General features: G+C 36.2%; 1 protein-coding gene across 2 annotated transcripts in view; it reads right to left on the bottom strand.

The window, feature by feature from the left end:
• Window positions 1–14,739, bottom strand: part of EML6 (EMAP like 6) — a 117,544-nt gene that overhangs the window by 26,844 nt on the left and 75,961 nt on the right. For both annotated transcript variants that reach the window (XM_050893842.1, XM_050893843.1), the window contains exons 17-27: window positions 13,117–13,217; window positions 11,029–11,231; window positions 9,526–9,637; window positions 8,671–8,798; window positions 6,908–7,049; window positions 5,544–5,696; window positions 5,141–5,272; window positions 3,411–3,499; window positions 2,594–2,770; window positions 2,282–2,483; window positions 1,930–2,056 (exon numbers count right to left, since the gene is read on the bottom strand). In XM_050893842.1, the coding sequence (XP_050749799.1) occupies window positions 1,930–2,056; window positions 2,282–2,483; window positions 2,594–2,770; window positions 3,411–3,499; window positions 5,141–5,272; window positions 5,544–5,696; window positions 6,908–7,049; window positions 8,671–8,798; window positions 9,526–9,637; window positions 11,029–11,231; window positions 13,117–13,217 (1,566 nt within the window). The remainder of the gene's footprint in view (window positions 1–1,929; window positions 2,057–2,281; window positions 2,484–2,593; window positions 2,771–3,410; window positions 3,500–5,140; window positions 5,273–5,543; window positions 5,697–6,907; window positions 7,050–8,670; window positions 8,799–9,525; window positions 9,638–11,028; window positions 11,232–13,116; window positions 13,218–14,739) is intronic.

Here is a 14,739-nt window from a genome sequence, read left to right as displayed (position 1 = left end):
GGGTTTCTGGTGTAAAACATCTGGCCATTGTACCGTTGGCACTTGTTATATCATGTGTAATAAGAGTTTAGCAGTATTCGCCCAAAATAAAATAATTTTTTTCCCTTTTTTAACTCATTCTCAAAACATTCATGCATACTAGATAATACACTATGACTTTTTATAGAAAAATGGAGGAACAAAGATGTTATATGAGTAAATGAGAAAATGGAAAGAGATATCCTTAAAAAAAGGGGAAAAGAAATGGTTGTGGTCCAACATTTTATTAAAAAAAAAATCACTAATCCTCCTGCTGCATGTTTTTGTTAAAAAGGTGTGACAAAAAAAAGGGGTGCAACATTTTTCTTCTCGGTTTTCACACCCAACATTTGTTCTCCTAGTCAAATACCGAGTGAAAAATTATTAATTATTACTTTCTGTCTATGATGTTCAGCATTGCATTCTTTGAGAGCTTTAAAAACATAAACTAATTTATTTTTCAAAGGTCTGCATGAGATTAGGAAGTATTACTAACTCCATTTTGTATCTTGCAAATCAGGACACCGAGGAGATTTAAAGCCAAAAATCTCAAAAGTCGCCACTTATTTTCAGTAGTCAAGTAAAAGAACCTTAGACCTGAATCTGTTCAATGTAATTATGTGTTACATGTTTGTTCAAAGAACTGCTTAAATGATCTCCACTTGCAGCTGTGAGCATGCAGTTTTTCTGCAAATTCAGCCACGCTTCTCTCAGCTGACAGCAGGAAATGAGGCGGTACACAGAGTTAGAGGCTGCCTGTAAAATATTCTGTTTGCCAACCATCACCGAGTAGTTCTGTGACAGAAGCAGGAACAGCAAGAAGGCAGCTCTCCACAGGCTCCAGAGCGCTCTCTTCTTGCCATCCCGGCCTCTTTCTACACACAGCTCTCATCTTTTGCAATACCTGCAGCAGGGATCCTACAGTGCACCAGTGCTTACTTCTGCACCCGCTGTATTCCCTAAGGACTATGTAATCCTAGGGCAGGATACTATATATCTAACTAGGGCAGGATCCCAGTGGGGAGAATAATATGCCATCACACTACTGGTATTGTTACTAGTCATGTGTTCTGGGTAAAGCAAAGGGAAACAACTAAGCTTAAATTCTTTCTGTGGGTTAACCCACAGCAGTCCTTTTTGTCAGTGCCCAACGTTGGGCAAAAGCCAGAAAACTCATGATAAAAGAATGACCACTTACAAAGAGAAATGCTACCAAAAGAGACTGCATGGATTCACAGTTGAGTCATCAACTGGATTCACAGGTGTAGATTTACTGTTCCAGATTACAAAGGGGAATGTACTCCACTGGTTATAGATACTCCTGGTTCTGTCCCAGCACTCCCGGTCCCAGAGTTTTTACTCACCCACTCCCCTAGGTCTGTGTTTCACTGGACCTCGCCCTCTATGCTTAAGCCCTTACCTCTTTTCTTTACTGTCCTCTCCAATACGTTCTCCTTCCAGCTTATTTTTTTCAGAATAATTCAGCCTAAGGCCAACGTGTGCCATGGGAAATTTCAGCTTTAACAGTAACAATGTGACGCGATTATAAGCAACTGAAAAATCTTTCAACGAAAACATCACCAAAAGCCTTAACTACAAAGTATTTACAAGCTCACCCTATCACAAACGCCCTGCCACAGACATATGCACAGCTACACATACTAATTAGGAAAGAATATAACTGCTTATGTGAACAGCAGAAGAGAACACAACACTCACAGGTGTTTTACTTATATATACATATTTTTCTCCATCACATTAACACGTTGTACCCTGTGAACACCATTTTAAATATTATCTTGTGAATTTTAAAATTCCTGTCTTATTTCTAAGGACTAGTTTTAGTTGAATGAAAAGAGATTCAAAAGAATGCAATATACATTTGGAAACAAATGCCGTTGTGTGTCATACCTCTCTTCTGCTGAAACTTCCTTCAGCTGTTGATGTGGTTTTGTCCCTTCCATTTCTCGGATGCTTACTGCATAGATCTTAGTAGTATAGTCAATTGCTTTCTCTCTTGCAACATCACTATCATAACCTTAGAAAAATAAAACATAAAATAAAACAAACTACCCTTGTTTCATAGTAGAAGAGTAGAAAACAAGATCTGCACCAATAAAAGGAAGGAAACAAATCCTACCAAGCTCTCCCTACATTGAACTTTAGCACATGAAAGTTTCTGCCCACTTCAAGTTAAACACCTGTGTGAGTCTCTGTGGAACAAAGACTAAATTAAAAATGTGTTCTATACAATTCTTCTTACCTCCATCTTCTTCTGCATCTGTGTCTGATTCTTCACTATCAACCAGCTTACTCTCCTGAATGCCCAAAAATTCTCTGGTCCAGATCATCAAAGCTGTATCAGCACCACCTACAGTCAGCAGCACAGAATCATTGTGTAACCACCGAACATTGGTTACCTGTGCGCTGTGACCCACATACTTCTTGAATTTTGCATGTTGGCCCTGTAGCACAAAGAATTCGCATGTTAGCAGTCTGACATATTGCAAACAGTGTCTTCCTTAATTCCTTTTCTTGTGCAGTTTCTAATCACAGAAATAAATACACTTATTACCTTCACTGGATATGAAAAAAGCTTCACAAAACCAAAATCATCTCCTGTAGCTAATAGCGTTCCATCTTTTGTAAGACTAGCTGCATTCACAACGGTGACATCACTGTGCATGGGCCAAATTCCTTCACAAGTAGGACCAAGAACGCATGTCCAGGTGTCCCACTCAATCTTCTCTATCTGCAATCAAAATTTCCCCAAAAGAAGTCATCTTAATACATACCAAATACACACTGGTTTCATGCGTATATTTTTCTATGTTTGATATTAATTTAATTTTTTTAGTGTTTTTAGAAACTGTTCACTGTTTCCATCTTGTTAATATAAACTGCATATCTTCATCAAAAGGCTTAAAACTTTAAACATTCCCACTTTCCCAAGGTAGAGCATGATTTGGATACAAATCTCCTTAAAGATTTTCTGAGGTGCTGAACATCGGCAATTTTGTAGAAGAATTGTGTGTCACAAATAATCAACATCATTAAAAGCCAGGTCATACTGTTTAAAGATGGTTTATAACCTGTATGCACGCTGATTACACAGAAAACAGGTGATTGTTCAGGAAGGCATTGTGGGGAAATGACTGGTATTAAACAAACAACAATAAATTTAGAGATACAAACAGAAATTTGCAAGTTCTACCATTTATAAATGCTAGGAAAGACACTAAACAGAATGATTAAATAATTCTAATTCTAACCACAGCAAATACAGTATTTTAAAAGGAAAAAATATACCATTTGAAGACAAAACATGCTAATTTTCAACAGTCCAGAAAAATAACTTTCACAGTAAAAAATCCAGTAAGCATAGTTCGTACCTCAGCAATTCTTATAATATGCCTTTTCCCCCTTGGTGCTTCAAAAAATAGTTGTTCTTTGGCACCAGAATTGACTTGCAATAACTTCCCTGGATACGAAATAAGAGTTTATTATGAATCTTATTCATTATTATGAATATTATAAACTTTCTTTTGATTGAATGAAGAGATTTCTGGAGCTAAGCTAAGAAATTATCCTCCCGAGTTATTCATAGCGGAAGTAAAACAGATGCTTAGAATCACTCTCATAAGAATCCTATACTCTTGATTCACTGCAGAAGTAATATTTTAAATACCATCCAACATCCTTAAAAAAAATTACTGTCTTGCAGCAAATCACTTTCTTCTGATAAATATTCTCCTTGTGTTTTCATCATCATGATAATGGAAAGTAAAAAAAAAAAGTGTATGCTATTAATTTTCATAACAATTTTGCAAGACAGCTTTGCCAAAAGTTAAAAACATTGTAAGCTCCTGTCTATTTTGCACTGCCTAACTGGCATATAGTGCAGCTACACACCAAACTGTCCTTGAATATGAAGTTTACCATACCCATACAAATACTGTGATACTATGAAGATAATCCTGTATGCAATTGATAGTATATTAGCAAGTATTTGTGCATAAAGAAGCAAAAAGTGCTTTCAAATTCAGTTTTACAGTATTTCTGCTATAAGAAAATTAAAGGCATTTTCTGAATTTTTCAAATTATAACAACTACACTAGCGTAAGAAATCCTGTAGGGATTTAATTACCATAAAAGCAGTTCTACAATATCTAAACTGCTTAACTGCCAGGCAAAGCACTCTTTTACTGAGAAACACTGGATTAGATTATCAACTGATACGAACTAGTGCAGTTCCAATGTTGCTGTATTTTGACTGGGCATCTTGCCCTTTGTCACATGAGCTATATTCAGTCTGTTGGAATCACTGACAACAAGAAGTGCAATATGGGACTATAGTAGTATCATGTCCTTCCTATCTGACCTGTATAAGATAGGTTATACAATTTAATATATTAATTCTTTACATCTAGAAGTTCAGTTAGAGTTTCCAATAAATACCATTAAGGACACAAAGGGTTGTAAGCAGGCACACAGTGCCAGCTCAGTTGCAGCATGGCTTACTAGCTCAAGAATGGCACCCAGCCCCGAACGGATTCTGAAAGGAGTTTAGGTCCTGTTGTTGTCAGTGAGCTTGCACCACATTTTGGGACTAGCACAACAGGGGAAGCAGGGCTCAGACACACAGGTGGTTCCACACAGAATCGTATTAGGTCCAGGAAGGCTTATTCACACGAGCTCATTATCGATCCTGCTAGACTTAATTAGTTGTGACAATAAGGCTCTCTAACCTCATTGCAGTGATTGCCATGTAATGCTCAGCAAAGAAGAAAGGAAATTGGACATAAAAGGTGGAAAAGAAGAGTGTGTCATGCACTACAAAACTATAAAAAGAACAGGGCAACGAAAAGCAATGTTACGTTCATAAGCGACATTTTAGTCACATGTTGTCAGCAGTGAAGTACCATGTACTCCGGTACAAATGCTACAAGTGAGGATGAATTCCACCAACAAACGTAATTGCATTGAACCCATATGGTGCTTGATATTGAAAAGTCATTTGCATTAGTAGTTACAGTTTATCTTAGTAACTTGTACGAGAACAGTTTTCTGATACTCCATCTTATAGGCATTTTAAATCTGTATCTCTGGTCAAACATTTTACCTCTTGAGTCCCAGTCAATGTGTGTGATATAGCTAGATGCACCTTTACAAATGCCAACTCTTTTGCTGGTAAGTACATTGTAAATATCTACAAAATTATCATGGGAAGCCACAGCCAGGTACTTTCCTGATTCTGTAAAGAAGAGACACTGAGGTTATTAAAGATGTACATGTTATAATTATTATTGTTATGCATTTTTACTACTGTAGTGCATCCAAATGCACCAGTTAGGGGTGGGCCCCATTATACTAGGCTGCATACAACCATACAGAATTGTAAAGTATTTAAATGCATGGAGCGCGTATAAAGCCAGTCTACCTTCTGAACATTCAATCTTTTGTCTAGAGGAGAAGAACAAACTCCAAGATAAACACTGCCCTTTCACCTTATCATCTGATTATACCTCGTGAAAACTTTATATCTGAGATCATTTCCTTCCTGTGGTGAAAAGAGACCATGTCTTCAACAGTGTCAGCATTTACCACCAGAAAACTCCCATCATTCAACCCTACAGCCAAGGCTTTCCCATCAGGGGAAAAGGCACAGCATCGTCCACCTAAAAAAGAAAATGGAAAGGAGTATCTTGAGGTTTACAAACTTGGGATTGAGAAAACCATCAATAAACTGCAACGGAAAGGTTTTTACATCAAGTATATACTTTTAAAATAGATTTGTTGTTTATTAAAATAAATACATTATGTGATAGGAGGGCTATGATTAATGTTTTACTAAATGGGAATGTACCCTCTGTATAGGCTGTTCTTGAGTTGACAATGGTGATTTGATCAGTCTTGATGCGGGTTTAGGTGCAAATACCAACCTTCCAACTACATTCTAAACACACCAATGATAGAAATAAAATAAAATAATAAAAAAAAGAAAACATACAGAAAGGTTATCCAGATGGAAAATTCAAAGACTCGTTATGGGCAGCATAACTACACGTCTTTCAGGGACACTACACTTGAAAGCTTCTTTGTTATATGACTGAATAATGGGTCCTTTCAGGTGGAGCACACTTAAACAGAGATGTACTACACTTCCTCCACTTACTTTTTGCCTCAACATTATTTCTGACCATACTCTCTCATACAGCTATCCTCATCCGTCCCTGAGTTCACCTCTCCAAAACATTTGACTCCTTTTCCCTCAGCCAGTTAGAGTTCCTGTGCTCTGGATCTGTCACTGAAAATGAAGCATGTTGAATTTACACCATAACATTTCCTGAACGATATCAATGAGTAAACAAAATAAGAGTAATTTTGAGAAGGCAAGATTTCAACATAGCACATCTAATTTTATACAGAGGAGAGGGCAGGAAAACTGTTCATTTTCAGAGAAGTTGGTATAACACATAAAGTTCATGTTGCCACTGAAGGCTGATTGTGTTCAACATGCAGAAAATTTTACATTTGTCTTTATAAGGAAACTTTTTAATGTCAGCAACAGATATGCTGGCCTTAAGTAGTCTTAGGAAGGAAAATGATTCTGAGGTCAACTCATTCTCCTTAGAATCAGAGGAAAATAGATTAAAGTTCATTTTATTATTATCCACTACAATAGATCATAATCCTTTTTCTTTCTACCCTTTTCATTGACTTGACACATGCCAAAGACAATTTACTTCCTATGCTTCCAATTTCCTAATGACTGTGTCCTCTTCCTACTTAATGAATGCCTGTGATGTGCACCGAAAGCAAAGATGGAACTGTTACAGAAACAGAGTAGTATCATTACTAACACAGTGTATGGCCAAATGAGAATTACCTTTTTTGAGTTTCCTCACTGCCAACATGCGGTGCTGGGATGAAAGTTCCCAGATTCGTAGTGTTTTATCATCACTCACTGTTGCACAGACAGGCAAGAGAGGATGAGCTGCCAAGCCCCAGACTTCTCCTTCCATATGTCCCTAAAGGAAATCATTTAATATAAGAGAAAATAACGCATTTGGGTTTATGTAATACGTTCTAGCACTTGCCCTGCCTCCTTTTACAAGTCTCAGGCAATAAGGCTTTCATCATCTCCTCTCAAAAATTTTCCACATTCAAAGAGACCTGAATGTCTGGTCCGTTTCCTATGATAAACATCTAAAATATACTCTTCCATAGTCTCCTCCACTACTACTAGCTGTAATTCCTGTTCTTCCAATGCTCTCTCTCCCAGACTTGAAATGAACAGGAAATAGTTATGCCCCAAACAGGACTTTATCCTGAAATCCTAATATGGGCTAATCTGTCTTCAAGGTTTATGTAAGTTTTTAGATCCTGGAGAACTTGTTTGCCCAACATAGACATACTTCGTTCTTTTAATCTTTCCTCAGAACTCAGTTTTCAAACTTTTTAATCACTCTTCCTGCTTTTTCTAGATTTCCTTCAACTTGCATGCAGCTTGCTGGCACTGCATGTCAAGGTTAAATCATTTCTTACTGTTCTCAATCTGGATTTCAGTTTGGTAACTGGCATTTTTATTGAGACGGAAAAATACCATTGAAAGAAAAAGGGGAGGAGCTGTGATGACATCTTGATTACACCTTATGTATTTTCTATTTTGGCTCAAGTTGATGCCTGCAAGCATGTAATTTAAGCTGGGTGACAATAACAGCACTTCTCTATCAGAAAACTCACAGCAATCGGGTAATTTTACTATCTCGCAACCTTACTATTCACGTGAAGGGAACTATATTAGGATGAGATTGCCATTCCAAATTAGTGAATGAGTTAAATAATTTATAAAATACAACTTTACACATTTAAGTTAGTAAGGCTGTCATGCAGGCAATACAAATCTGAAAGATTACTTTATGTGATCAGAACTAACTGGAAAGAAAAATACCAAAGAAACAGTATTTTTGTAAAAAACAATGTTAATTTAGTCAGTTATAGAAAACAAAAAGTAAAAACTTGACAAATTATAACTCAGTAAATGATATATACAATTTTCTACATATAGATATTAGGGTTACTCAAGACACTAAACCAAAGCAACATCAGATACATCAGTGGACATATAGATATGAAAATTTTTTAACTAAACTTTACAAAATACTTTGTCTTGCAAAAAGAGGTCTCTTTATGCTTTGCAACACATGCAATGACAACTGTGTGTCACTGTAGGAAGCTGTCATAACTCTAAAACAATTTTTCACAAATCAAAGTATAGGATCCTTCGGAATACACTATATTATTTCAGTAAAAGCAAATAAATGCAACCACACTGTCAAATAAATTGTGTTAGCTCTACTCTTCATTTTTCATTTTTATGTTGGGTCCTAAGCTGAAATGTCTAAAAAATTCATAAAAAGTCTCATCAGCCTTTGAACTTAATGGACTGTTTGTTTTACCTTCAGAATTCTGTAATCCACAGTGAACCTCGAAGTCATTTACATAAGAAAGCATCAACTTCTGCCTGAGCAAGGACAGCAATGGTGGCCAACAGGATTAATGAAAACAGAAAGAAAATCGCCAGGAAAAATCTTATAATGTCTTGTATTTCTACAGGGAATATTTTGATATGGAAGATCCATAGAGTACCTGAACAAGTAGAGTCATAGGGCCACTTTTATCAATTTCAAGTATCTCTCCATTTTTAGTTCCCACTAGCATATGCCCATGTCCTAGACTGATGGCTCGAATAGAGGGATTGTCTTCTAAAAGTAAACCTGAAGAATACAAAGACATTAATTTTAGGCTTTTATTGTGAAATCAAAAAGAGCCTCATATCACCTATAGTTCATACAGTTTATATAATCTATAATTAAAATCTGTTTAAAATCATGAAACATGAGATACACTTGCCTGATCAAACTACTAGATAATCCATGGATTTAATTAATAGTTCAAAGGAGGGGAGCTTGTGCTAGTCTACTGTGGCAATATAAAGATTGATATTTTACTGCTTTAACAGTGACAGTGTGTAAGGGGTTCAGATGCTCCAGCAACACGGACATTAATTCTGTGATTATCTGTGAATATCACTTTACAGACTTCCACACTGAGCCCGGGGAAGTACAATTTAACAGGTCTTTCCAACTCATAGGGACCTTGGTCTTACTACGTGAAATTGGGCCAGTTGAGGAAGCTAGCTGCTAAACAGAACAGATTTTGGAACAGACTCACAGGCTTGTGACATTTCTTTTTAAAATCATTTCTTCAGTGAAAACAAAGCCAAATGGCACAGAATAGAGGAGAAAATAGCAGAACAAACTATAAATGGTAAAGATTGTGTGAAATACAACTTATATCAATCAAAACAGAAAATTCCAGCACAGAGTAGTAAGTAGTATATTACCGTTCCCTTTGTGTTCTGGTAAAATTTGACACCTATTACTGCCATTTTACCAGCCTTCATGCATATAGTCCTTATTAAAACACACTGAAAAATAATACCTTTAGAACTAGCAGATAGTGCTGCTCTTTTAATAGCATATGTCTTCAGACATCTTTCGAACATATCATCCCAAAGTGCCACAATTCCATCTTTTCCACCAGTTACAAAACCCTGTATTATCACAGTATGAAAACACACACAAATGTCAGCACTTATGTGTTAATATTTAAAAAGACTTGTCCAAAGGCAGTATAAATTCTCCCCTGCATTTTATTCATGTGTCCAATTAAAAATACTGGAGCCTATACCTATGAAGAAAAAATATAAGGGGAGAAGATTTAGAGTTGCTTTTCTAGGGTTATAAAGACTTATAACCATGCAGAGTGCATACTATTGTAAACAGTAATGCTGGACCATAACATTTTTCTGCATGTGGAAATAAGCTATGGAAACATATGCGCTTCATCCTTAGAAGAGGCAGTAGTTGGTAATAATAGCTTCTCAAGTTATTCCAAATTCAATGGATTTAACAGATGCTTCAAACTGAGTTCTAATAATGCATAGGGACCAATTCTTTGATTAATTCCCTTGGTAGATTCTCTTTATCCATGCCAAGTGAGTGCAAAACACAGCATAACTAACTAACCAACAAAAATGTAAGTGAAGAGGATGTTTAGAAGATACAGTGCCAAGACCAAATAGAAAAATTGATGGAAAAGCTACGGACAATCAATTAGGGCCAGAAAGGATTGAGCCACAGGGATCTTAACTGACCTTGATATATCAAAACGTTAATAGCTAATATTCTTCTTCTCATGCTATACTTTTAAAGTTGAAACTATCATCTCAAAAAGGATATTCCATTATCAACATCTTCAAATTGCCAGTGGATTTCAAGTGGCAAAACTTTGCCCCAACCTCATTTATGTGATGTCAATAATACATTTTACCATAGTTTCTTTTAAAGATTTATTGATGCAACTGAAGGAAAATACTTTCGCTGTCTGGAATAATTAACTCAGAAAAACAAAACCTTTGGATATTTGAAGTCTTGCTTGCTTAAGATACAGTGATAATATTATTAAAAAATTCATGTTTCGTATTTGGGAAACTGATAATGCAAAAATATTTTTGGGATCAGGTTGAAGAGGCAATGAATGTCACCTGTTACTCTCCTGTGGTTTACAAATACGAAAATGACATGCATGAGCACAGTGAGAAATAAATTCTGCATATTTAGAGGTCTGAAAGCTATTGGTCAGGTAACGCGCACATATAATGTGGTGCTTACAAATACACGCCTATTAAATAACAGAACTCATTAATATTGGTTTTGTGATTTTAATCACATTCAGATTCATCCAGTGCAACTTGTTTTCTGTTACGGTTTTGTTTATTAAAGCACCTTCAATGTTAGTGCAATGTAGAACAATGTATTGCTTACATACACATGTACAAAACCTGAGTAACTTTGCTGGGAGATATGTTAGTGACACACTTCTACAATCCAGTATTGCAACAAAAATAATAAAGATAAATGGATCACATAAGATGATAAATACCTTATCCAATGCATGCATGGCAAATACAGGTCCATCATGGGCTTTCACCGTCTTCAGCAACAGAGTATCCTTCCAGATATAAATGTCTCCAGTAGCAGCGCCAGAGAAAACTAGATCTTCTATTCGCCCATATGAAACACTCATCATAGTTTCCAATTTTCCAGTAGTTCCAAAGGTTCCTCGTTTTGATGTAAAGCCTCCACCTGCAATATAAACAAAAGCAAGTCTTTTTATATTTCAGTTTGTAGCCATAGTGCTGTAAGGGACAAATGCCTTGACTCCATCATCTCGTGATTGCCTAAGACATGGTAGATAATAGAAATACTGAAAACATAGTGCAGAAGGGAAAAACGTAATAAAAGAAAGTCAATCTAGTAATGACAGTTTTCAAGCAGTACAGGCTCTACTTTTCAGATTGTTATTTCCAAGCAAACGACAAATTTTGGTGAGGAATTGTGTAAAAAGATTTAATACAATGGCTGGCAGAGTATTTTTTGCACAGCACAGCCTGCCAAGCTCTTTCTCTTTAGAGGTGACCACAACTACACATGAGATACTAGAGGTTTGTTTTAGTTGTCCGCTGGCAAGCTGACAATTTGACAGCAGTTTTGCAGAATGAATGGCAGGATTTGCTCCTCTTCTGATTGTCAGAGAACCAAATTGCCACAGCCTGACTTTGATTCAGACAGTAGGAAGTAGCCATATGCGCCTATGAATTAAGCGCTTACAGACAAAAATACACATACAATTACAAAATAATATAGGCAGTGGCGTCCTTGCTTCAAGTCATCATGTATTTCACAGTTAACACCAGACTGACATTCCCAGTTCCACTGACCAAATCTTAATTCAAAATATACCATTTTTATTGCAAAGAGACTATTCTTGGAGTAAGATACTGCTTAATGCAAATTCCTGTAACAGAATTCGGCAAACAGCAATGCCAGTCTATTTAATTACTACAAAAATAACCTAAACATAAAAAATGCAGGGAAAAAAAGGTAATTTTTAAACTGAGAGCACCTGAACCACTTGAATGCTGTAAAGTACTGTATAAGTATAGGAACGGCTTTATCTAATTTTGAGTTGTCTTGAGTTCTATTTTTAGCTGCCCTTGTGCCACCTACCTTTGCTGAATTTTACACAGAGAAGACGCTCTCTGAGATCTTTTTACCAAGTACTCGTGTAGCATGTATATGATTAAGTCATGAAGAACAAAAAAATCCAGTCCTGAATAAAAAATGTCCTCAATCAGAAATCAACTTTGCTGTCTTTCTCAGTTTGGCAGAACAGTCTAGACTGATAGCTACTTCCCATTCTGAATATTTTACTTGTTAGTTTGCAGAATCTTATCATCTTTTTAATAATGGAAAACTCATTTTCATTTTTCATTCTTTAGAAAAGGAAACAAAATTCCTGTGTCATACAAAAAATATATTGCCTTGATTCTTGTGATACCACATCATGATTTTTAGCCTAATGGATAAAATATAAATTACTATAACTGAACTTCTGCAAAATACCTGGTTCTTTATTTCTTTTTTGTTTTGCCCAGGCATGTATTTTAAGGTCCATCCTCAAACCTATCTTTCCAGCCTGGCACCTTGAAACATGTGCTTCCATCTCTAGAAATCATCTCTGATGACTGAAAAAGAGCTCTATCTTGAAACTGAAGGATCGCTGAAGTGTTACGTCAGTACTTGAAGTGCAAACACTACCGTTTTCAGCAGTATGCTAGAGGCACCTAAGATTCTTAGCCACCAGCTGGCATTTTCACAACAAGGGTCATAATCTGCCTAAGTGAATTACAGGACTGCATGTTTTCTGAGAGCCAAGGATGCTTGTTCAGGAGAAATCCTTAATAGCATGACTTGAGTTAAAAAACAAATAGCTGGAAATGACTTCCAAAGAGAAAGGAACATCGTGACATTTGCTGATTCAGAGGTAGGTTTTCACCCCTTTAGTATTTTGGTAACTAGAAAACTGCTTTACAAATAAAACAAATTCTTAAACTGAGAACATGATGTTCTTGTATGAAAAATATATACATTCTCAAATAAATGAAATATAAAATATTCAATACAGTACCTGTTTGCTGCCAAAATTTGATATGCTTTATCCCAACTGTGACTAGTTTGTCTACATGATGTGGATTACACTTCACTACAAATATTTTATCTTTATGGCCCCTGCAATAAAAATAAAAATTAAAAAACATGGTAAGGGATGACTTAACATTTCCAACTAAATGGCATTTCATCGTATTGGACTAACCAAATGTAGTCTTCAACAATGAGAATCTAATCACCATGACCGTCATGCTCTTGGTGCAAACACAACAGTATGGATCTATAACACTATGAAGATTGGCGTATGAGTCACAGAGGCTATATCTACATTATCTCTACCACCATTACCCCATCTAACAAAAAGTGGAGCGCCGTATTTCTAATCTGCAAGAGTTTAACCTTGGAAGTCTGACCCACAGAGTTGGCAGAACGTATTTGAGCATACACTGTATAGGAATTAGACTACAGAAACGTGGTGAATAAAAATTGTCTCTCACTGAATTTCAGTTAAGTCATACTGAAGAAGCAGGCAACAAAGGTCAATGCAATTAAGAGAAGGTATAAAGGGCAACATAAATATTTAAATGGATAAGAACTCAATAAATATTTAAAATCCTCTGTCAAGAAAAATGAGGAAATCTTTAACCTACTGTGCTTGAAGAGGAAAAATAAAATAACAAATTATAAAATTACAATTTAGGAAACAGTTCATTCAGCAGCATATAAACCTTCAAATTTAGTTCTCAGGTAATTATTCTTTTTGGAGTAGGTATTTATGGGAGTTTCTAAGTTTCACCATTGCAAAAAATATTCCCAGATGCAAAGTAGTAATTATTTCTATTTCAGTGTTTTATAAAACACCAAAAGCAAAAATCAGTAGCTTTTCAATATGAATTTTCAGGTTTTGTACTATGATAATGTCACTTTCATCTGACAGGTTTAGTAGATCTGAAAAATCACATGGTTCTGATAAACCTCTTGGTTTCCTCATTTTCTTTTGGTAAATCAGTCTAGACAAAAAACAGTGCTTTACACTTTTGACATATGAAGTACATCTTCTTGCAATTCCTCTTTCTGCTGTTCCTCTACTTTACTACAATGATGCCTAGCCTTTCAGTTCAGGCCAGTTATACTGCTGCTTCTGGAAGCATCTATCACACAGCCAGAATGCACTGCCCTGAGTCCAAAATCAAGCTAATTGCATCCCAGTGCGGGTGTCCCCTGTAAAATGACAAGAGTATGTCTGCCTGTGTGATAGGATGAATAGTGCTGGACTGTATGGCCTGCGTTTCCACCCCAACTTCCTACAACGGTCAGACCAAAACATGTATACAAGCCTGTGTAGTTTTTGTGTCCTTGTGTTCTGAGGGAATGGCACAGGACATTTGCTCTTACAGAATGAAGAAAGGAGAAGAGCATGATGTTCACTGATTTAGATTGTAAACAAATTTGACAATGCCTTCCTCAGCTCCCTTAGGGATTGCAGTCCACTAATACAAAACACTAGGATCAAATAGGACCAGCACTGCATCAGCATATGAGGCATGAGAAGCTAGTGAAAGAAGCTCAGATACATTTTGATTCTACCCGTGTACGCTTACCCAATAAGGATTTTAATGAAACTAGACAGAAGATTACAGAG

This window comes from Gymnogyps californianus, chromosome 3 (genome assembly GCF_018139145.2).
Source record: "Gymnogyps californianus isolate 813 chromosome 3, ASM1813914v2, whole genome shotgun sequence".
Taxonomy (NCBI): Eukaryota; Metazoa; Chordata; class Aves; order Accipitriformes; family Cathartidae; genus Gymnogyps; species Gymnogyps californianus.
This window is presented reverse-complemented; position numbering and strand designations above follow the sequence as displayed.